Below are 21265 nucleotides of genomic sequence, written 5' to 3'. Positions count from 1 at the left end.
CAGCATGTTGAAAGTCTGTGTCTATGGATGGGTATTTAGAGCTTCTACTGCTATAAAGATATAAAGATTCACAGAATTTTGGGCCTAAACATAATAAAGTGATAATAACTAGAAATTTGCTTTAAACTAGCACTGGTATAGTCTGCTACAAGAACACATTTGAGTCTTATTAGGACTAAATGGTTACTTGGATCTTTTTGTAGGCCAACCGTTCTCAAGTAGGAAGTATTATGAATCAACGGAACCTGAGCGACTTAATGTTGATTCATGGAATACCATTACAGCAAAGGAACTTACATCTGATGGAGAAAGTTTTGTGAGTATGATAAGATAATGTAAACTTTCATCTATCATATACATCAGTGTTTCCCAACCAGGGTGCCTCCAGCTGTTGCGAAACTACAACTCCCAACATGCCCAGACAGCCTTTGGCTGTTTGGGCATGCTGGGAATTGTAGTTTTGCTACAGCTGGAAGCACCCTGGATGGGAAACACTGATATACATGCTGTCCATGAGGGCTTTTAACACAGGCCAGTATTACAAATGATCTTGTGATCATCCATGTGGCTTTGCCTGCATGATATTATTGATATTCTATAAGGCTTATTTTAATGAACAGAGATCGGATAGATTGGCACTTTTATTGACCAGCAGTCTTCTTACCTCAATGGACCCTTAGTTCCAGTGTTCTTTATTTTTTCATGTTTGGTACTTCCATAAAGATGTTTTTAGCTTTGAGCCCTACTTCCATATGTGCTTTAAATCTAAACAAACATAACCTTTACAATATACTTACCCTTAGAAGTCAGTGCTGTTCCTGTGTCACCAGTTATTAGGGTCTCCCACCACTTCTTCTTGTATCACTGCAATACAGTGAGGATCAAAAGTTTGGGCACCCCAGGTAAAAATTTGTATTAATGTGCATAAAGAAGCCAAGGAAAGATGGAAAAATCTCCAAAAGGCATCAAATTACAGATTAGACATTCTTATAATATGTCAACAAAAGTTAGATTTTATTTCCATCATTTACACTTTCAAAATAACAGAAAACAAAAAAGTGGCATCTGCAAAAGTTTGGGCACCCTGCAGAATTTATAGCATGCACTGCCCCCTTTGCAAAGCTGAGACCTGCCAGTGTCATGGATTGTTCTCAGTCATCATCTGGGAAGACCAGGTGATGTCAATCTCAAAGGTTTTAAATGCCCAGACTCATCTGACCTTGCCCCAACAATCAGCACCATGGGTTCTTCTAAGCAGTTGTCTAGAAATCTGAAACTGAACTACAGTGCGGGCGGCGTGTGACGTCACACCTGCGTCGGAGTGTGACGTCACGCTCCGCCCCTCAATACAAGCCTACGGGAGGGGGCGTGATAGCTCCGGGGACTGATTACAAACGGGGTGCCGTGTGCATGATCCCGGGGATCCCGGGGACTCCCGCGATCAGGCATCTTATCCCCTATCCTTTGGATAGGGGATAAGATGTTTAATCACCGGAGAACCCCTTTAATTGTCTTGTGTAATTCACATTTGTTGCCACAAGATGGCAGTGGTGTTTTAAAATCTAAACGCTGGGCTCAGCTAGTTCCCTGCTATTAAAGGGGTACTCCGGTGAAAACCTTTTTTCTTTTAAATCAACTGGTGGCAGAAAGTTAAAGAGTACCTGTCATCAACAAAAACTTTTAATATGTTGTTCATAATCATTAATGAAGAGATATTGTAATATATCTTCATTAAAAAATATTAATATTTATACCAGTTTTTTCATTTTATACTTTTGGCCACTAGGGGTCACTCTTCTATGCCTGGTCTGCAAGCAGCATCCTATTCTTTTCATAGTAAGTGTACAGCTTTTAGGACTAATGCTGAAGGGCTCTGGTCCTTCCACCGGAAGTTCAGTACTCTCAGCTCAGGACTCGCTCCCAGCCTGTGAGCTACAAGCCTGCACATGCCTCTCATATAACAGCCAGTCACCTCCCCCTCCCCCCCTGCTCTGTGTTCTCCCTGCCCCTCACCACACGTTATCTTATATATTGTATTATCTCACTGCACTCCCTGCTCTGTGCCCCCCCCCCCCCCCCCTGACATTCATCTTAATCACTGCCTCTAGTAATTGCTCCCTCAGCCCCTGGTTCTCAGCATTGACTTTTTAGTGCAGAGAGACACAGGAGAGAGAGAGACAGGCTGCCGTCCCTCCCCTGTACTTAGTCTGTATGCACACTGCAGAGCAGTGTTTCCCAACCAGGGTGCCTCCAGCTGATGCAAAACTACAACTCCCAGCATGCCCGGACAGCTGTTGGCTGCCTGGGCATGCTGGGAGTTGTAGTTTTGCAACAGCTGGAGGTGCCCTGGTTGGGAAACACTGCTGCAGAGGGAAAGCAGCATACAGGAAGACTGGCAGAAGCAGAGTCCCAGCCAAGCTTCATGTGACATCATACCTGCCAGGACCCGCCTCCTTCCACCCCTCAGAAAGACTGTTCCTGAGCTAATGAAGAGGGATAAAAAAAGGTATTTCCACAGCGTTTTAAACCTCAATAAACACAGGGATAGGCATAGTTAGAGAAAGGGACAGATGGGAAGGGGGATCAGGGAAAGTTTAGATGATGACAGGTACTCTTTAAACATATTTGTAAATTACTTCTATTAAAAAATCTTAATCCTTCCAGTACTTATTAGCTGCTGAATGCTACAGAGGAAATTCCTTTCTTTTTGGAACACTGATGACATCACAAGCACAGTGCTCTCTGCTGACATCTCTGTCCATTTTAGCAACCATGCATAGCAGATGTATGCTAAGGGCAGCATGGTGGCTCAGTGGTTAGCACTGCTGCCTTGCAGTGCTGGGGACTTGGCTTCAAATCCCACTAAGGACAACAATAAATAAAGCGTTATTATTATTATAATAATGTCAGCAGAGAGAACTGTGCTCGTGATGTCATCAGAGAGCATTCCAAAAAGAAAAGAATTTCCTCTGTAGTATTCAGCAGCTAATAATTACAGGAAGGATTAAGATTTTTTAATAGAAGTAATTTACAAATATGTTTAACTTTCTGCCACCAGTTGATTTAAAAGAAAAAAGGTTTTCACCGGAGTACCCCTTTAATTTGTTAGCTGTCTGTCATACAGACTCGTGTTGAGGCTTTTCTACCTAGTTAGTTCCGATGCCCTGCTGCAGCTTGGGCACGTGAATAGCTAACCAAGCTGGGTCACTGACACAGCGTTATTGTTAAAACATAATCCTCCTTTTCTTTGTCTCATCATTTTTGTTCAGACCAGTTTAATATTTAGTTTTTTTTAATGATTCTGTTGAACCACAATCTAAAAGCAATGTCTGATTTCCATCAGTTAATTTTTCTGTAAATTTTTATTTATTACTTTTTTTCAGTTTCAACTTATTTTAGGGAGCATTGTGGTTTTTTTCTGTCTAGAATATTGTGCAGTGTGACAAACACTGCCTTTCTTATATTTACATTACACTTATATGATTTATATTATTTTACTTAGGAAAATAAATTGACTTTACAGTACATAAAGACACGGTGATGGACATAAATCTTCATACTATCAGTTTTAATGGAAACCATTTTGATGGTAGGGCTGCATGGAATAGAAACACTGATCGCTGGGGTCCAGGACAGTGCATAGATCACTATAACTAGATGTTGCTTAAACCTGACCAAAGAAACTTTTTTCCTGTCCTTAAGAGATTCCGATGATAAATCACCTATGAGACCAACGTCTGCTGCACTGATCTCTGGGAAACCAAGGCCAGGCCGCTCACTGGAGCACAGCTCCTCATCACTGTCTCACAATGTTCCTTCTGCAAGAAGACGGAATCCTCCCCGTACACTCCATCCCATCAATAACAATCCCTCTAGGTCAGGAACACCAAAGATGGAAGAAGTCATCAGAGGAACACGACTGTAAGTCTAATTTATACTTCATTTATCAAAGATGAATGCATAACAGTTGTTTTTTTTTATTGGATGGTTTATGGCTTAGTGATTCCTTTATTGTATTCCTGTAATGTTCCTGTTGCTCTTAGGGTGGTTTTAATGTGTAATACCCAATTTCTTTGGTGGTCTAGGGTAATGAAGGGGTTAATAGACATATCCATAGTGAAACTGGGTAGTTATGGATTAAAGGGGTATTCCAGCCCCCATTAACTTATCCCTGATCTCCTGAATGGGTTCATGACTCTTTCAACTATATAGAGCAGTGAGACGATCAAGCGCACTGCTGTTCCAATAATTTTCTATAGAGCCAGTGGAGGTGGCAGCGTACATTGCTCTGTGGATAGGGGATAAGTTAGTGGGTGCATGACTATCCCTTGAATATACCTCTGGGGCTATTGTGGTTTAGGGATTAACACTTAATATTCCTAGTGGTTATAGGAAACCTGTCATCAGTTTGATGGTGACTGACTATCTATGTACAATGATGTATTACCCACTCTCAGAGGAATCCTAGTTATAAAGCCGGCTGTGAATAACTAAACCTCTCCAAACCCAGACGGATCCATCTTTCCTTGATTGATAGATCTCTCCCTAGTTGGGTATAGGGAGAGATCGATCATTCAGAGGGATCCTGTCAGTGTTTAATTCTGCCTGTGGTTTAAGCAGCATGAAACGGATGCCAGGTTTCCTTCAAGGCTAATGCATGGGTCAATAAATGTGAAATAAGGCAGGAAACTGTAAATATATTTTAACTCCTTTTATTCTATATAGATTCAATAATGATTCTGGCGGTCTCAAGCCACCATTAGGGGAGCTAACTATATAAGGATTTTTACATCTCTCATTTAACTCAACAATAAGTCCACCGTACATGCAGTGACATCTGCCCAGGGGCAGCAGAAAGAACAATTATTTCTGAATAATTCTACACTACACTTCAGATTCTTGTATGTAATTCTGCTGGTAAGCCTGCCTGTCATTTGTAATGTACTTGTTAACTGAGACAAGATTTTTTGTCTTTTGGTGAGAATAGTCAGACTGCAAATGACCAGATGCCCTGCTCTCCTGTTCCCTTTAACCGAAATAATCTCCTTCCACCAATTGGTACTACAGATACAGAATACCAAAACCTGCCCGGATCGCAGAGACAAACGGTAACTATTGATGGTCTGATCTGCCTTGACATTACATGTTGTTATAAGTTTGTTTGCAAACAAATGTTTTAATTAAATCTTTTTTTCTATTGTAATGTTGGTCTTTTTAAAGGGGTATTCCAGGAATTTTTTCATATCACTATGCCACAGGAGCTGTAAACTTAGTGTAGTTCATTACATAGTGTCTGTACGGTGACGGTGGTCTCGTAATTCTTCTGTGATTTTCGCCCTAATATTTATTTTTAACAGCATACAAAATTACTCATGTCTCTGGTTTTTCCTAGGTTGCAGTGCGTTGAGACATGACCTCACTAGTCAGGTGTGCAAAGGGAGCCTGTCCTGTTTTAATAGGTGGAGGGACCGCTGGGTGAGATAGAGATCATTTTGCAACAGCTGTAGGCACCCTGGTTAGAAATCACTGGTCTTTTAAGTGGAATGCAACTCATTTGTGTTTCAATATGGGTGAGGTGGCTGATATGTGGGAGGGAGGGAAGTGACCTGACACTTACAAAGAAAGGAACTATGGGATGTGTAGTTTGAGAGAACAAACTCCAACAGGAAATACCCAGTTCACAAAAAGATAGCCACAGTGTTATGGTAATCTCACAATAGAGCCATTTAGCCCCAAGAAAAGCACAGATCCTTCCTAAGCATGTCCATTACTGTCTGACAGGTACATACTAAAATCACCTCATGGTGGATAACCCCTTTCACCTCTTGGGGACCAAGGGGGTACAGGTACACCCTTGTGTCCTGGTACTTGAGGACCAAGGTCGCCCTGGTCCCGTTACCGGGGTGTGAAGCATGCTCACGGGCTGAGCACGCATCAAACCTGGTGGGTATTGACTGCTATCAGCAGCCAGGACCCAGGGTTAATGCCGGACAGCGCCAATCGGGCCGATGCCCGGCATTAAATCTTTAGACACCGTGATCAAAGTTTATTGCGGCATCTAAAACGAAAGTAAAATGATTCTGGCAGCTCAGCGGAGCTGATTGGGACCAATGCAGGGAAAACCTCGATGTCCCGATCAGCTGAGAGGATGGCGGAAGGGCCCTTACCTGCCTCCTTGCCATCCTATCGGTCCTCTGCTTAACCCCTTCCTTATAAAAGTTTGAACTTCATATAAAATTTATTAAAAAGCAATCAAAAAGTCCCATCAAAACACAAATGGTTCCGATTAAAAACTACAGACCACTAAATGAGCCCTCATACATCCCTGTAAACAGAAAATTTTAAAAGTTATAGGGGTCAGAAGATCTGTAGGTGCAAAATTGAAAGCGTTATGACTTTTAGAAGGGGAGGAAGAAAAAACTAAAGTGCAAAAACGAAGATTAGCCTGGTCCTTAAGGTCAAAATGGGCTTGGTCCTTAAATGGGTACTCCACTGGAAAAAAAAAATTCTTGTAAATTACTCCTGTTTAAAAAATCTTAACCCATCCAATACTTATCAGCTGCTGTATGTTCCAGAGGAAGCTCTTTTCTTTTTGAATTTCCCTTCTGTCTGACCACAGTGCTCTCTGCTGACACCTCTGTTCATTTTAGGAATTGTCCAGAGTAGGAGCAAATCCCCATAGCAAACCTATCCTGCTCCAGACAGTTCCTGATACGGACAGAGGTGTCAGCATAGAGCACTGTGGTCAGACAGAAAGGAAATTCAAAAAGAAAAGAACTTCCTGTGGAACATTTAGCAGCTGATAAGTACTGGAAGGATCAAGATTTTTAAATAAAAGTAATTTACAAATTTGTTTAACTTTCTAGTACCAGGTGATTAAAAAAAATGTTCTCCAGGGGAGTACCCCTTTAAGGGGTTAAATGTTGCTGTGTGTGGTATTACAACTCTGCTTCAACTCTGGCGCTGTTTCTGGAAGAAAGCTGCAATTCTTTTTTGATTTCCATAACCTCTTAGAAGGTAGGGGAAAGGGCTTCTTTTTTATATTGAAATTAACATCTTATCTAAATATATCTTGTAGAATATACATTCTACAAGACATATGACTTACACATGCGAAACTCTGCGTACTACTGGTGTTTTAATGTTTCTTTTTTTTTAAAAGGAAATATTTCATCTAGGCCCCTTATACTTAAATGGGCACCGTCAGATACAAAAACTTTATGTTGTACATCTTGGCAAAATATTAAAGGGGTTCTCCGGTGCTTACACATCTTTTCCCCTATCCAAAGGATAGGGGATAAGATGCCTGATCGTGGGAGTCCCGCCGCTGGGGACCCCCGGGATTATGCACGCGGCACCCCGTTTGTAATCAGTCTCCGGAGCGTGTTCGCTCCGGGACTGATTACAGGCGACCATCGGGCCGGCGGCATGTGACGTATGAAAAAACTCATTTCAGTACTTATGAGCTTCTGAAGTAAAGGTTGTTCTTTTCTGTCTAAATCCTCTCTGATGACACCTGTCTCGGGAAACGCCCAGTTTAGAAGCAAATCCCTATAGCAAACCTCTTCTAAACTGGGCGTTTCCCGAGACAGGTGTCATCAGAGAGCACTTAGACAGAAAAGAACAACCTTAACTTCAGAAGCTCATAAGTACTGAAAGGATTAAGATTTTTTAATAGAAGTAATTTATAAATCTGTTTAACTTTCTGGAGCCAGTGGTGGATATATATAAAAAAGTTTTTGCCTGGAATACCCCTTTAATGTTTTGCCAAGATGTACAACATATAAAAATTGTTTGAATCTGACAGGGCCCATTTAAGCAGTAAATGGAAATAGGTTAGTAGATATATTTAGTATATTTATTCTGAATTCAAGAAGGCTACAAAATGAATATACTAAATGTTGTCCAACCTATTTCCATTTGCTGCTGTAGTATAAGGGGCCTGGACAGCTAGTATTTGTTAGATTTTCCTATCTTCAGCCTTTTTGTATATATGTGCCAACCTGCTACATTGGTCTCCTTTAATAAGAGCTCTGTTAGCTACACAAATTTTTCATAACTAGTTTAAGCTAGATTTTAATGTTGGATATGCAGAAATGTGATGTGATTTAAGAAACGGGAAACTATGTTTATTTGATAGTTGTGTTAGCTGGAAGGTGTGAATAGTTTATTATTTATCCAAGTTGTAATACCGCACACAACCTGAGGACAGGTGTGGTGGTGATTTTGGAAGAAAGTTTCCATGTTTTTTATCCTGGATAACCCCTTTAAGAAAACCTCACACTTTTGAAAGCTACCCTATGTTATTTCACGGTATAAAGGTAGACATACACCTTCAAAAGCTGTTAGCTATCTTTCCAGATCTCCCATAAACATCATCATTCAGCCTTGTTGAATGTTCATGTGTCCTCGCTGGAAAAATGATGGGTAGGCAGCTTACCAATGTTGCTACCCATTGATTTCAAGGTAATCATTTTTTTTTTTTTTAAAGGGTACCTCTCATCAAAAAAACTTTTCATATATTATACATTAATGTATGCAGAATAACTTTACAATTGCATGTTATTAAAAAATATGCTTCTTTCTATTTAATTTTCCACTTTGAAGAAATAACCACTAGGGGTCTCCCTACCAGTCCTGGCAGCAAGCAATTCAGACTCATGCTGGAGTCCTAAACACTACAAGCTGCCAGTCTGCTTTGTTCACAAAGGAGAACACTCAGAGCTGCTAGCCTGCTTTGTTCACAGCCTGTTTGGCTGTGAACAAAGCAGGCTGGCAGCTCTGAGTGTTTAGGACTCCAGCATGGGTCAGAAATGCTTGCTGACAGGACTGATCGGGAAAAATACAATAGAAAGAAGCATATTTTTCATTGACATGCTATTGGAAAGTTATTCAACATTCATTAATCTAAAATATATCAAAAGTGTATTTGATGAGAGGTACCCTTTAACAAATGCCATAATACCATGTCCGTTAGGTATTGTAAAAGCCAGATGGATGTTACATTAGAGTCTGTTATGTCACATTACTATTGATGTTAAGATTTTTACTGTGCGCCTGCTGTAAGTTCAGTTCTTTTAAGCCCCTGAATTATTTTACTTCTACAGATGGTTTAAATTGATTTGTGACACAATAAGTGGTCAAGTATAGCAGCAAGTTCTCTTAGGTATGCTGCACAGGCATGTGAGTACAATACCGTGTGATACTGTCATGTGCAGCATTGTCTGGTTTCATTTTAAAAGGTATATACACTTTTGCCACAGTTTTATTGCGCCAATGCATCTAAAATAAAAAATATTCATGCAAACAACCTTGATTTTAAAATAAAAATGTATACAGCTGTTATGCAGACCTATATGTCTTCACGGTTACTGACTACAAACAAATCTTGTGTATAGTCTGACCCTGCAGTTATGTGTTATTCCCTCTTTCCCATTGCTAATCTACAGACATATGAGGTGGCACATCGGAGTACCACAGGATTGCAGCAGTTGTCATTGACGTACACAATAAAGTAGGATTTCTGTTCTATCTAAAAAGTTGCTTCATTTGTTTTACCGTATATACTCGAGTATAAGCCTAGTTTTTCAGCACGATTTTTTTGTGCTGAAAACGCCCCCCCAGCTAATACTCGAGTGAACTCTCCGCCTGTCAATCCCTTTCAGTAGTCTTCAACCTGCGGACCTCCAGCTGTTGCAAAACTACAACTCCCAGCATGCCTGGACAGCCATCGGCTGGAGGTCCGCAGGTTGAAGACCGCTGCGGCCTTCGTCATCATCCAGACCTTTAATTTTCTACTCACCTCCCCTTGGTGGGAAGGAAGGGTGAGCTGGTCCGGGCCATCTATGTTGCAGGGGCCGTACGGTGGTGAGGGTTAGTCGTTCCGGGCTGTCCATTTTCACCGGGAGGCCCTCTTCTCCGCTCCAGACCCGGACTAGTGACGTTGCCTTGACGACGACGCACAGGGACGTCCCTGCGCATGAAAATCCCTGTGCGTCGTCAAGGCAACGTCACTATTCCGGGCCAGGAGCGGAGAAGAGGGCCTCCCGGTGAAAATGGACAGCGCGGAACGACTAACCCTCCCCACCAGACGGTCCCTGCAGCATAGATGGCCCATACCAGCTCACCCTTCCTTCCCACCAAGGGGAGGCGAGTAGAAAATTAAAGGGGGGTCTGGATGATGACGGAGGCCGCAGTGGTCTTCAACATGAGGACTTCCAGATGTTTCAAAACTACAACTCCCAGCATTCCCGGACAGCATCCGCAGGTTGAAGACCACTGAAGGGATTGACAGGCGGTGGGAATGATGACTGGGTGATGATGACGGGGGTCTGGATGATGTATTTCCCACCCTAGGCTTATAGTTGAGTCAATAACTTTTCCTTGGTTTTTAGGGTGAAATTAGGGGCCTCGGCTTAAAATCGGGTCGGCTTATACTCGAGTATATACGGTACCTTAGATGCATTGGAACAATAAAATGGTTACAAAATGTATATAACATTTAAACTCACTCCATCTGTGTATTTGTGACTATTCATGATTGTTTTGCCTTCTTTACACTTAGATTTTTACATTACATCTTATATTTTTACTTCTTATTACTGTATAACTATTGTGATCAGTATATGACCCTAAAGACACATATTTTCTCATAGTTGGGAAACCCTTATGTTTATTCAGGGTCCAACAATATAGTCCACTAGAACTGGCTGTACACTTGCTAGTTTGGTTGACGGCACTTTCTCCCAACTCCATGGAAGCACAGCTCATCCACAAGTGCGTGTTTATATCAGTAGGAGAAGGAACTGAATAACAATAAGCAACTGCTGATCCCTTTCTTCTGCCATTAGGGTATAGTTGATAAGCCTCCATACACATGACATTGTCAGATGCCCCCTCGATAAGAGCATTAGACCAACCTTTTTCTGATGTGTAAGGCTACCACAACTGTTTGTCTGGGTTTCGTGCATGGCTGATGATGTAAACAATAAATAGTTTTCTGTGTTATCAATGTCTGTTTGTGAGGATCTGACCCCATTCTATTATGACTGACCAGATGAGTATAGGCTAATAACAGTGCTGCTTTTCTCCATGTGGCCATGTCTTCAAATTCAGCTAAATTAGAGTTGCGACAATAGACACAGCCACGCAAATGTCCAAATTTGTATTGGTTATTGCATCTCTGTGCAATTCATCTAAATGTGAGTGAGCTGCTGTACCCAGCATAGCAACATGGGCGACCATAGCGCTTTTGTTGGCCCGGATAGGCCATCAACGTTTAAACCCTAAAAAACAATGTTACGTACTGATGTTTGCAAACCACTGTTCTTATTCTTTTTTGCTACATTTTAATAATACATAAGTTTATCTGCTGTTCTGAAAGCTAAGCTAAACTTTCTGTTCTTTTCCTGTTACTCTTACCATCATGGGAGCTCACATGCACAGTTAGATCTAAGCTGTTTAAGGAGTTCTGTAGTGAAAGATAACTTATCCCCTATCTAAAGGATAGGGGATAAGTTATAGATTGCGGGGGTCCGACCGCTGGGACCCCTGCGATCTCCTGAACTGGGCCCCAGCAGTCTGCTGTAAGGGGGCGTGCCGACCCCCCCCCCCCCCCATGGAGCGGCGGCCGACACTCCCCCTCCATGTATCCCATAGAGATACATGAAGGGGGAGTGTTGCCGAAGCTTCCTGCGATGGTTGGAACAGCAGACTGCTGGGGCCATGCTCAGGAGATTGCGGAGGGTCCCAGCGTTCAGACCCCACGCGATCATTAACTGATCTAGAAGTTATTTTTTACTGCACTACTCCTTTAAGTTTGTCTGCAGAATTCAGATACCCCACAGATTACAAGTAAAGAATCAACAGAATTCTTGCTATCACTTTTGATGTGGATATTAAAAGGGGTTTTCCAGGGAAATTAAAAGTTATGTACAGTGATCCCTCAAGTTACAATATTAATTGGTTCCAGGACGACCATTGTATGTTGAGACCATTGTATGTTGAGACCATAACTCTATGGAAACCTGGTAATTGGTTCTGAAGCCCCAAAATGTCATCCAAAAATAGGAAAAAGTGAGGATTAAAGAAAATTAAGTAGATAACTAATAGAGATAAAGCAAATCCTTACATATAAAAGTAAGAAAGATCTGCTGGGAGCTGTAAATCACTGTCTATTTCAGTGTTTCCCAAAGAGGGTGCCTCCAGCTGTTGCAAAACTACAACTCCCAGCATGCCCGGACAGCCGAAGGCTGTCCGGGCATGCTGGGAGTTGTAGTTTTGCAACAGCTGGAGGCACCCTCTTTGGGAAACACTGGTCTATGTAGAAGACAGAAGCTTCTTCAGGATCCTATACAGAACACGCAATGTCCTTAAAAAAAGGAAAATGGAGTCACCCTCACCTGGTGTCCAAAGGAGCAGCTAACTCTGACCCAGGTAAAGAGTACAGAACATGTAATACCTCCCTGTACTGTAGGGGGCGCTATCAGACACCAGTCAGTGCCTGCACTTCAGTAATACAGGGGTTTTACCAGTGAATGGCCATTCTGATTGGTCGGTTCTTCCAGCCATTGACACGTTTTGCAGATTCCATAGCATTGTATGTTGAGTCTGGTTTCAAGTTACAATAGTCCAGAAAAGACCATTGTATGTTGAAACTATTGTATGTTGAGGCCATTGTAAGTTGAGGGATCACTGTATATGCCTCCCTGTGCAGAAAAACAATAAAATACTGCATATTTACCTTCCCTGCTTTTTTAGCTTTGCGGCTATCAGATCTTCCAGTTCCTGCTCTGATCCTGTTCTGTCTTTTGTTGATGACTCCCCTGCTCCCTGCTCTGTGAGTGGCTGAGCAGGCACCAGGATGTCATTGCAGAAAGAATAGTACATGAGTGGGGGCTTGAAGATCTGATACCTGGAGGGAAGGTAAGTATGTGTTTACTGCACAGGGAGGTGTAGTCACACAGAATCTGCTGTAAATGTGAGGCTGCACTAAATGATTGAACACCGCTTCAAATCTGCTGCATCAAATCTTCTGCAGATCCTGTACATGTGAATGTACCTTAAGGGTCTATTTACAAGTACAGTATCCTGCACATATTTGATGCGCAGGATTTAAATCTGCAGATTTTAATGTAAATTAAATGAACACACCTTTAACCCCTTAAGGACGCAGCCCTTTTTCACCTTAAAGGAGTAAACCGGCGCACACTTTTCTCATTTTATCCCGTCCGGGCTGCAAAATAAAAGAAAACAAACTCTCTCTTACCTGCCAAAGAGCCCCCGGAGCTCCGGTACACTCCGGTACAGGTGTTCGGTCCCCGGGCTGTATTCTTCTTACTTCCTGTTAGCCCGGCACGTCACACGGAGCTTCAGCCTATCACCGGCCGCAGCGATGTCCCGTCTCGGCAGGTGATAGGCTGAAGCTCCGTGTGACGTGCCGGGCTAACAGGAAGTAAGAAGAATACAGCCCGGGACCGAACACCTGTACCGGAGTGTACCGGAGCTCCGGGGGCTCGTTGGCAGGTAAGAGAGAGTGTGTTTTCTTTTATTTTGCAGCTCGGACGGGATAAAATGAGAAAAGTGCGCGCCAGACTACTCCTATAAAGACTGAGCCCTTTTTCGCAATTCTGACCACCGTCGCTTTACGAAATAATAACGCGAAAAAGCTTTTACCGAATATTCTGATTCTGAGATTGTTTTTTCGTGACATATTCTACTTTATTTTGGTGGTACATTTTCGGCGTTACTTGCATCCTTTTTTGGTGAAAAATCCCAAAATTTCATGAAAATTTAGCATTTTTCTAACTTTGAAGCTCTACTTGTAAGAAAAATGGATATTCACAATACATTTTATTTTTATTCACAAATACAATATGTCCACTTTATGTTGGCATCCTAAAATGGACATATTTTTACTTTTTGAAAAAATTAGAGGGCTTCAAAGTAGAGCAGCAATTTTCAAAAAATTCATGAAAATTGCTAAATCTGAAGGGACAGATGTTACAGAACTACAACTCCCGTTTGGGCACCACTGTAACAGTGGTCACCAAACTGTGACCCTCCAGACGTTGCAAAACTACAACTCCCAGCATGCCCAGACAGCCTTTGGCTGTCTGGGCATGCTGGGAGTTGCAGTCCGGCCTTCCTAGTGGTTGCCACAGTAAAGATCACATTACTTTCACTTTAATTTCTCCCCCCCACTGTCGATTCCCTACCTGAGCCGTGATCTCCGCTGGATGTCTGCAATGATCGCTGGGCCCCATGCATCTTCTCCTCAGGTACAGGACTCCATCTTCTCCCCCCCCCCCATTCTGCCCGACATTCCAGGTGATCGGGTCACCAGAGACCCGATCAGCCCGGAATTGGAGAAAATCACATGTCTGAATTGACATGCGATTTTCTCTGATCGCCGACATGGGGGGGTCTCAGGACCCCCCTGGGCGATGTGCCGGGGTGCCTGCTGAATGATTTCAGCAGGCATCCCGATCCGGTCCCCAACTGGCTAGCGGCGGGGACCGGAATTCCCACAGGCGTATCCATATGCCCTCAGTCCTTAAGGACTCGAGATGGAGGGCGTATGGATACGCCCTCCGTCCTGAACAGGTTAAATCTGCAGCTTCATAAATCCTGTGTATCAAATATGTGCAGGAGACTGTGTGTGTAAATAGGCCCTAAAGGGGTCATTCCATCTGAAGAAGATATCTCTTATCCACAGGATAGAAAATAACAAGCTGAGATAGAACTTCTTCAAATGACAATACCCCTTTAATATAGACTTTAACTACCATATTTATAAACTCGATTATAAGCCGAGTTTTTCAGCATGATTTTTCGTGCTGAAAACGCCCCCCTCGGCTTATAGTCGAGTGAACAAAAACTTAGCTGGCTTAGCTGTGAGGGGATGGGCCAGGCCATCCATCTTCGGCCACCTATGCTGCAGGGACCGTCCGGTGGGGAGGGTTAGTCGTTCGGGGCTGTCCATCTTCACCGGGAGGCCCTCTTCTCCACTCCGGGCCGGCCCCAAACTAGTGACGTTGCATTGACGCCACCGTGCAGGGACGTTCATGCGCAGAGACGTCACGGAGCGGAGAAGAGGGCCTCCCGGTGAAGATGGACAGCCCGGAATGACTAACCCTCCCCATCAGACGGTCCCTGCAGCATAGATGGCCGAAGATGGACAGCCCGGACCAGCTCACCCTTCCTTCCCACCGAGAAAGCAACAACTGGGGAGGTGAATAGAAAACAAAAGGGGGGTCTGGATGATGACGGAGGGATTGACAGACGGTGATGATGGAGGGGGATAATGACGGGGTGATAATGACACGGTGATGATGATGGGGGTCTGGTTGATGACAGGGGGGGATGATGACATGGGGGGAATGATGTATTTCCCACCCTAGGATTATAGTCGAGTCAATAACTTTTCCTAGGTTTTTGGGGTGAAATTAGGGGCCTCGGCTTATATTCAGAATGGCTAATACTCGAGTATATACGGTATTAAATGTTCTGACACAAAAGATGTATAAATGTATGATCACTGTAAATTTTATAGATTTTTCCTTGACTAGTGATACATATTTGATAATCTAGCACTTGTCAGGTCACATTTTTACTGGACATGAAAATTTGTGATCTTTTCATAATTTTTATATGGATTATGGGTAGAGTTGATAATGTTTTCACTGGCTGATGGTCATACCTTTTGCATTTTGGAGTCCATTAAGTTGTCTGCATGTGTGTCCTTTTATAAACATGTGCATGTCGTGCCTATGATGTTCTGCCATTGCCGTGTTTCCATCCTTTTAAACATTTTCCTTGTCAACAGGCGGTAACATGTTATTTGTTTCCATAGCCAGATGATCAAATGGGAAGATCCTTTGTTATTTCTGAACAGTCACATCCACTTCGCTACAGAAGAAGTTCTGAAGGAATAGGTAGTGTAAAAAAAAATTCAGATTTCTCTAGGCTTAACACTGTTCTATACTGAATTGGTTACCCTAAAGAAGTTGTTGTGGACCGCTGTGTCCCCCTCCAATTGCTAAACCAAAGTGTTCTGCTAGGAAAGCGAGTGTCACATTGTCTCCTGTTGGGTCAGATCTGTAGATAACACTATAGTATTAGCAAAACCAATAAAAGTCACAAGTAGGAATTACAGATACTACAGTAGCTGCCAATATTTTAAAATATCATTATTCACTACGGCAGCCATCTGATCATTGTGGGTTCAGCTAGTCCCTTTTGAGCAGACAGCATGTCACCCCTCTGCAGGGAAATGAAGTAGTATATTCAGTCCATTTAAATCCGTGGACAGTTTTAGTCCACCAGAGCGGCCCCCTGCTCTAGCTCATGAAGCTACTATAGATCACTTGTTTATAATAATGTGGTTCTGTTCTTCTTCTGCCTATAGATTCCATTAGTATTGGAGTAACTGGTATTGGTTTAAGTATTGCCAGCTCCTCTGCCAGTTCTTTACAATGGGGCCAATCCATAAATGAGAAGAAAGAGGACAGAGATGATCAACACTCAGGTCAGTACAGTCACGATCTCTGCACTGTATTTGCTCTATGAGAACTAAAGAATATAAACATACTATAGTGTTGGCCAAAATAGAAACGTTTAAAAAAAAAATGCATTGTGACTGTTGTTTTGCCTTGCATGACAATAAAAGCATGAACAATAACATTAAATACACAATGTTTTACAAGTCTTATCGAACACAATCGAATACACATTGTTTTACTAAGTCTTATCGAAAAATTAGTAAAATAATGTTTTGTAAATTACCCATTGGCCAATATTAAGGATTAAACCCATTTGGGCATACGATGAACAAAGTTCCTTACAGTGTTTAGTTATACAGGCATTGCGTGCTCCAGCTGAGATATGTTCTTCCATCAGTTTTATTATTTCTCATGTTAGAACTGCCCATAATTTATTGGATTCATGTCTGAACTGTGTCCTGGCCAAGGTAACACTTCACAACCCTTGTGACATGAAGATACAGTAACACCATAAAAGTGTGCTAAAACTTAAATTTTGCTGAAAGATAGAATAGAATTTCATTAAAATAAATAGTTTGATTTGGTTAGCAAAAACAAGATTAACAAAACAAAATGTCTTTTTGTGTATTTTCGTTATTTGTAAGGATTATGCTTGATGTTCAGGTTTCAATGACTAAAGCATCATCCAGTGTTCTGAGCAGCGAGTAAATTTGTCGGGGATGTACATAGACTGGAGTCTGTATCTTCATGCACAATGGTGCCCCATGTCTCTAGGGGCATAAAATGACACTCTTTTTCTTATGAATCATGATATTTAAGGATAGAAGAAAAATATTACCGGATTTTTGGCGCAATCCACCAAGCAGGCAAAGCAGAATATCCTTTGAGTAATTTTTATTACCCAAACACCCAAACATGATGCGTTTTGGAGTTTCTTTAGCTGAAATGGCGGAATCATGGCATTGAAGCGCTACCTTGGTCAGCTTGGACATGAATCCCCTCCATTCATGGCTGTCATGCCCCCTCCCATAGACATGTATGTAGGGGGTGTGGCGTGACATCACGAGGGGCGAGGCATTACGTCACATCTCCAGTCCTGGAAACAAAGAGCTTTCTGAGACTGGAGATGCAGCCCTGCATAGAATGTGGGTGCTGCTCTTTGACTGGATAACACCTTTAAATCCTTAATAATGGCCAAAGGATCACTATCAAAACATTAGTTTTACTAAAGAACATGTTTTTCTTGTAAAAGAAAGTGTATTTAGTGTCATTTGATATGCCCGTATTTATAGTGGAAAACTTAAAAAGTGATTTCAGCTCACCTGAGAGTAACAGGCCCAGAAATCCTCAAATGAACAACGAGAAAAAGGGAGTGTTCAGCTGACACTGATTAAAACGTTTGTCTTGTATTGTAATCCATTTAGAAATCCATACATAGAAGGCAGGTTTAAGAAAGCACATTCGGACATCAAAAGTGGGTACAGCGTGGAAAACCCCCCAAAACATACCGACGTGTTTCCGGTCAAAGGTCCTTGAGTCATGGTATATAGGGACAGGGGGTTTGTTTTTATACAGTGCACTTTATGGTAAAAATGACATGTTCTCTTTATTCTGGGGGTCAAAACTATTAAAAACCCCAGACAATTTAGTTTTTTTTATTACTGTACTACTTTTAAAAAGTCAAACTTTAACTCAGTATGCACAGTGTACGCAGAACTTAAGGCGGAGGAGTAAGTGCAGGGCTTATTTTCACCCCAAACCCTGCCTGTAGGCATCGGATGATGGAAAGCATTATGGCATTTTTTCACCAGTTTTTCCTTTTGCAGGCTTTCTCTACTTTTCCTTAGCTGATCTCGTAATTCATTCTCCTCCATCATTCTCCTTTTTTCCCCTCCCCTCTCAATAGATGTCTATGGGCAACATGTTACCAGATCCTTCAGTGAGATTTTAATCCATCTCCCCCAAAAATTTTTTAGCAATGAATTGAGACTAAATGATCCCTGCTTAAAGCAGAGTGGAGGAGAAGATAAATAGCAAGATACAGTGACCCCCCCGACCTACGATGGCCCCGACATATGATCAAATTGACATACGATGGCCTCTCAGAGGCCATCGCATGTGGATGTCAGCATTAAGTGCTATCCGGCAGCGCAAAATGCTTAAGCTGCTGCCGGATAGCAGCTTAATGTTCCCCGTGTGGTGCGGTGAGTATTACTTACCCCTCCACGATGCTCCGGGGTGCCCTCCGGGTCCAGCACTGGTCTTCTGGTGTCTTCTCGGCCCTCTCCGATGACGTCAATACGCTGCTGCGCACATCATCCAATAGGAATGGCTTACGCAGCGGCGTAATGACGACACTACGCAGGCCCAGTAAGGCCTTGCGGAAGACAGCAGAGGACCGGAGAAGACAGCGGAGGACCGGAGATGACCAGGAGAGCCCAGTGGAGGCCCGGGGTCACCATCGGGAGCGGCGGGGACACCATCGCGAGCGGCGGGGACAGGTGAGTACAGCTTCCTATACTTTACATTGCACGAATCCCTCAACATACGATGGATTCAACAAATGATGGCTCCTTTGGAACGAATTACCATTGTATGTTGAGGGACCACTTGTATATAACATTTTCTTATAGTGCTATTGATTTATGCTGAGTATGTTGAAATGACAAATCCAATTTAATCTTTTTTTTTTTCTGTGTTAAGGAACCCCACTGCTTTTTATGATGAAGTCACATAGTCGAGGTGGACCTCTTACCAGAAGCAGACATGGACTTTAAGTTCAGCCTATAAGGACAATGTCAAAGACTAATGTGTGGGTTTTGTAATACATTCGATCACAATTAACAGTTTGTTGGTACCTTTTGTGACCACACTCCTCAGCTAACAACGAGCATCAGGAATGGATGGATGTTCTCACTTGCCTATACAGTACTTGAAGGAGAAGCAAATGTTTGTAAAGTTAGACCGGTGACAGGGTTTATCAGTAAGTAACGTATTGCAAGCATTCTGCCAGTTTACTTTATAGCTGCATGTATAAGAATCTCCACAATATCAAGACAAAACTTCATCTTCGTTTCAGCATTTTCCTAAGCTATGTTTTTTTCAAGCACAGCTAAGTACCAAAGTCACAAACAAAAATCCCCAAAACTCTGCTGGGATCAATTGCACTAAATTAGATGGATCAACGTTCTTTTTTATTCATCCTCGTTTTCAAGGGGTATTCCGGCTTTATACATCTTATAAGATGTATAATCACAGGGGTCCTGCCGCATTCTGTGACGGGAGCTGCCTCCGAGACGAGGATGTTATGGCCACGCCCCCTCCATTCATGTCTATGGGAGGGGCATCACGCCCCCTCCCATAGACATGAATGGAGGGGGCGTGGCCATGACGTCACATCCCCTTTTCAGAGGCAGTGCCCGACACAGACCCCTGCAATCATACATCTTATCCCCTATCCTTTGGATAGTGGATAAGATGTATAAAGCCAGAATACCCCTTTAAGGCTGTGTCCCCATCCTACAGGATATATGATCATGTACACTGGGAAATGCCACTGATCAATACTTCTGATGTGCCCAAAGCCTTCTGTTGGAAACTGAACTGTACTAAAAACTAGAGTTGACTGTACTATTAACATGTGTAGGCATCATTGTAGTTTACCATTTATCTAATGCTGTAATGCAGTCCCAGAAATCCAGCTGTATGCTGTATGGACACTGTACGTATAACTATGCTCTCCGTTCTCACCACAGAGTCATCAGAACCTTTTCAGGGCAGTAGTAAGAAGTCAGCCAGTGCAATATACAAATGTATGTAGGTTTTGTTCATTGAAGGCTTTTGCAGCCTTTGTGTAAATATGTATTTTTACAGATATAATAAATACTTTATAATTCATTGTACAATACAGGATATGTGACTTGTCTTTTATTTACAATTTGCTACATTCCAGTCTGTATTTTTATTTTTTATTTTTACAGCAAAAAAACTAAACCCATGCTGAAAATACAATGTCAAAATTAAAATGGAATTTGTTGTGGGGCTTTTGGTGCTGATTTTATGTAGATTATCTGCACAGCTTTTTCCACCAACTTTAATGGGAGCTTTAAAGCAGAACTGCACTTCACTTCTTTTTACATGAGTAAATCCAAATCCATACAGGTTTTACCTATGAATATTGATTTTATTCCCTAAACTGGGAGCATTTCTAGACAAGAGTCTGTACTTTAAAGGGGTACTCCACTGGAGAACATATTTTTTTTTAAATCAACTGATGGCAGAAAGTTAAACAGATTTGTAAATTAATTCCAGTACTTATCAGCTTCTGTATGCTCCACAGGAAGTTCTTTTCTTTTTTAATTTCTTTTCTGTCTGACCACAGTGCTCTCTGCTGGCACATCTGTCCATGTCAGGAACTGTCCAGCGTAGGAGAGGTTTGCTATGAGGATTTGCTCCGGGCAGTTCCTAAAATGGACATAGGTGTCAGCAGAGAGCACTGTGGGCAGACTGAAAGGAAATTCAGAAAGAAAAGAACTTCCTGTGGGGTATACAGAAGCTACTAGAAGGATTAAGATTTTATAATAGAAGTAATTTACAAATCTGTTTAACGTTCTGGCACCAGTTGATTTAAAAAAAAATGTTTTCCAGCAGAGTACCCCATCTTCTGTGTGCTGCTGGCATGTTCTGAGAATTGGACTAATGGATCATCAGTCTTCCCCTCCCCCCTTAGCAAAGTCTGACCCTTTACCCCTTTAACCTCTGTA

At 42.2% G+C, this 21265-nt stretch overlaps 1 protein-coding gene across 15 annotated transcripts in view; it reads left to right on the top strand.

Moving 5' to 3' along the window:
• The window catches only part of FAM149B1 (family with sequence similarity 149 member B1), a 46460-nt gene extending 26662 nt beyond the window's left edge, over positions 1 to 19798 (top strand). For 10 of the 15 annotated variants that reach the window (XM_056530438.1, XM_056530441.1, XM_056530435.1 and 7 more), the window contains 6 exons: positions 204 to 316; positions 3703 to 3921; positions 4988 to 5108; positions 15854 to 15935; positions 16409 to 16528; positions 19206 to 19798. In XM_056530438.1, the coding sequence (XP_056386413.1) occupies positions 204 to 316; positions 3703 to 3921; positions 4988 to 5108; positions 15854 to 15935; positions 16409 to 16528; positions 19206 to 19279 (729 nt within the window). In that variant the 3' untranslated portion in view covers positions 19280 to 19798. Of the gene's footprint in view, positions 1 to 203; positions 317 to 3702; positions 3922 to 4987; positions 5109 to 9107; positions 9184 to 15853; positions 15936 to 16408; positions 16529 to 19205 lie in introns of those variants that run through there. The other 5 variants (XR_008846335.1, XR_008846337.1, XR_008846338.1 and 2 more) reach the window with 5 other exon arrangements.
• Positions 19799 to 21265: the final 1467 nt, after the last annotated feature.

Source organism: Hyla sarda, chromosome 7, assembly GCF_029499605.1.
Source record: "Hyla sarda isolate aHylSar1 chromosome 7, aHylSar1.hap1, whole genome shotgun sequence".
Taxonomy (NCBI): Eukaryota; Metazoa; Chordata; class Amphibia; order Anura; family Hylidae; genus Hyla; species Hyla sarda.
Note: the sequence above shows the minus strand (reverse complement) of the source record. Positions and strands in the feature narration are given on the sequence as shown.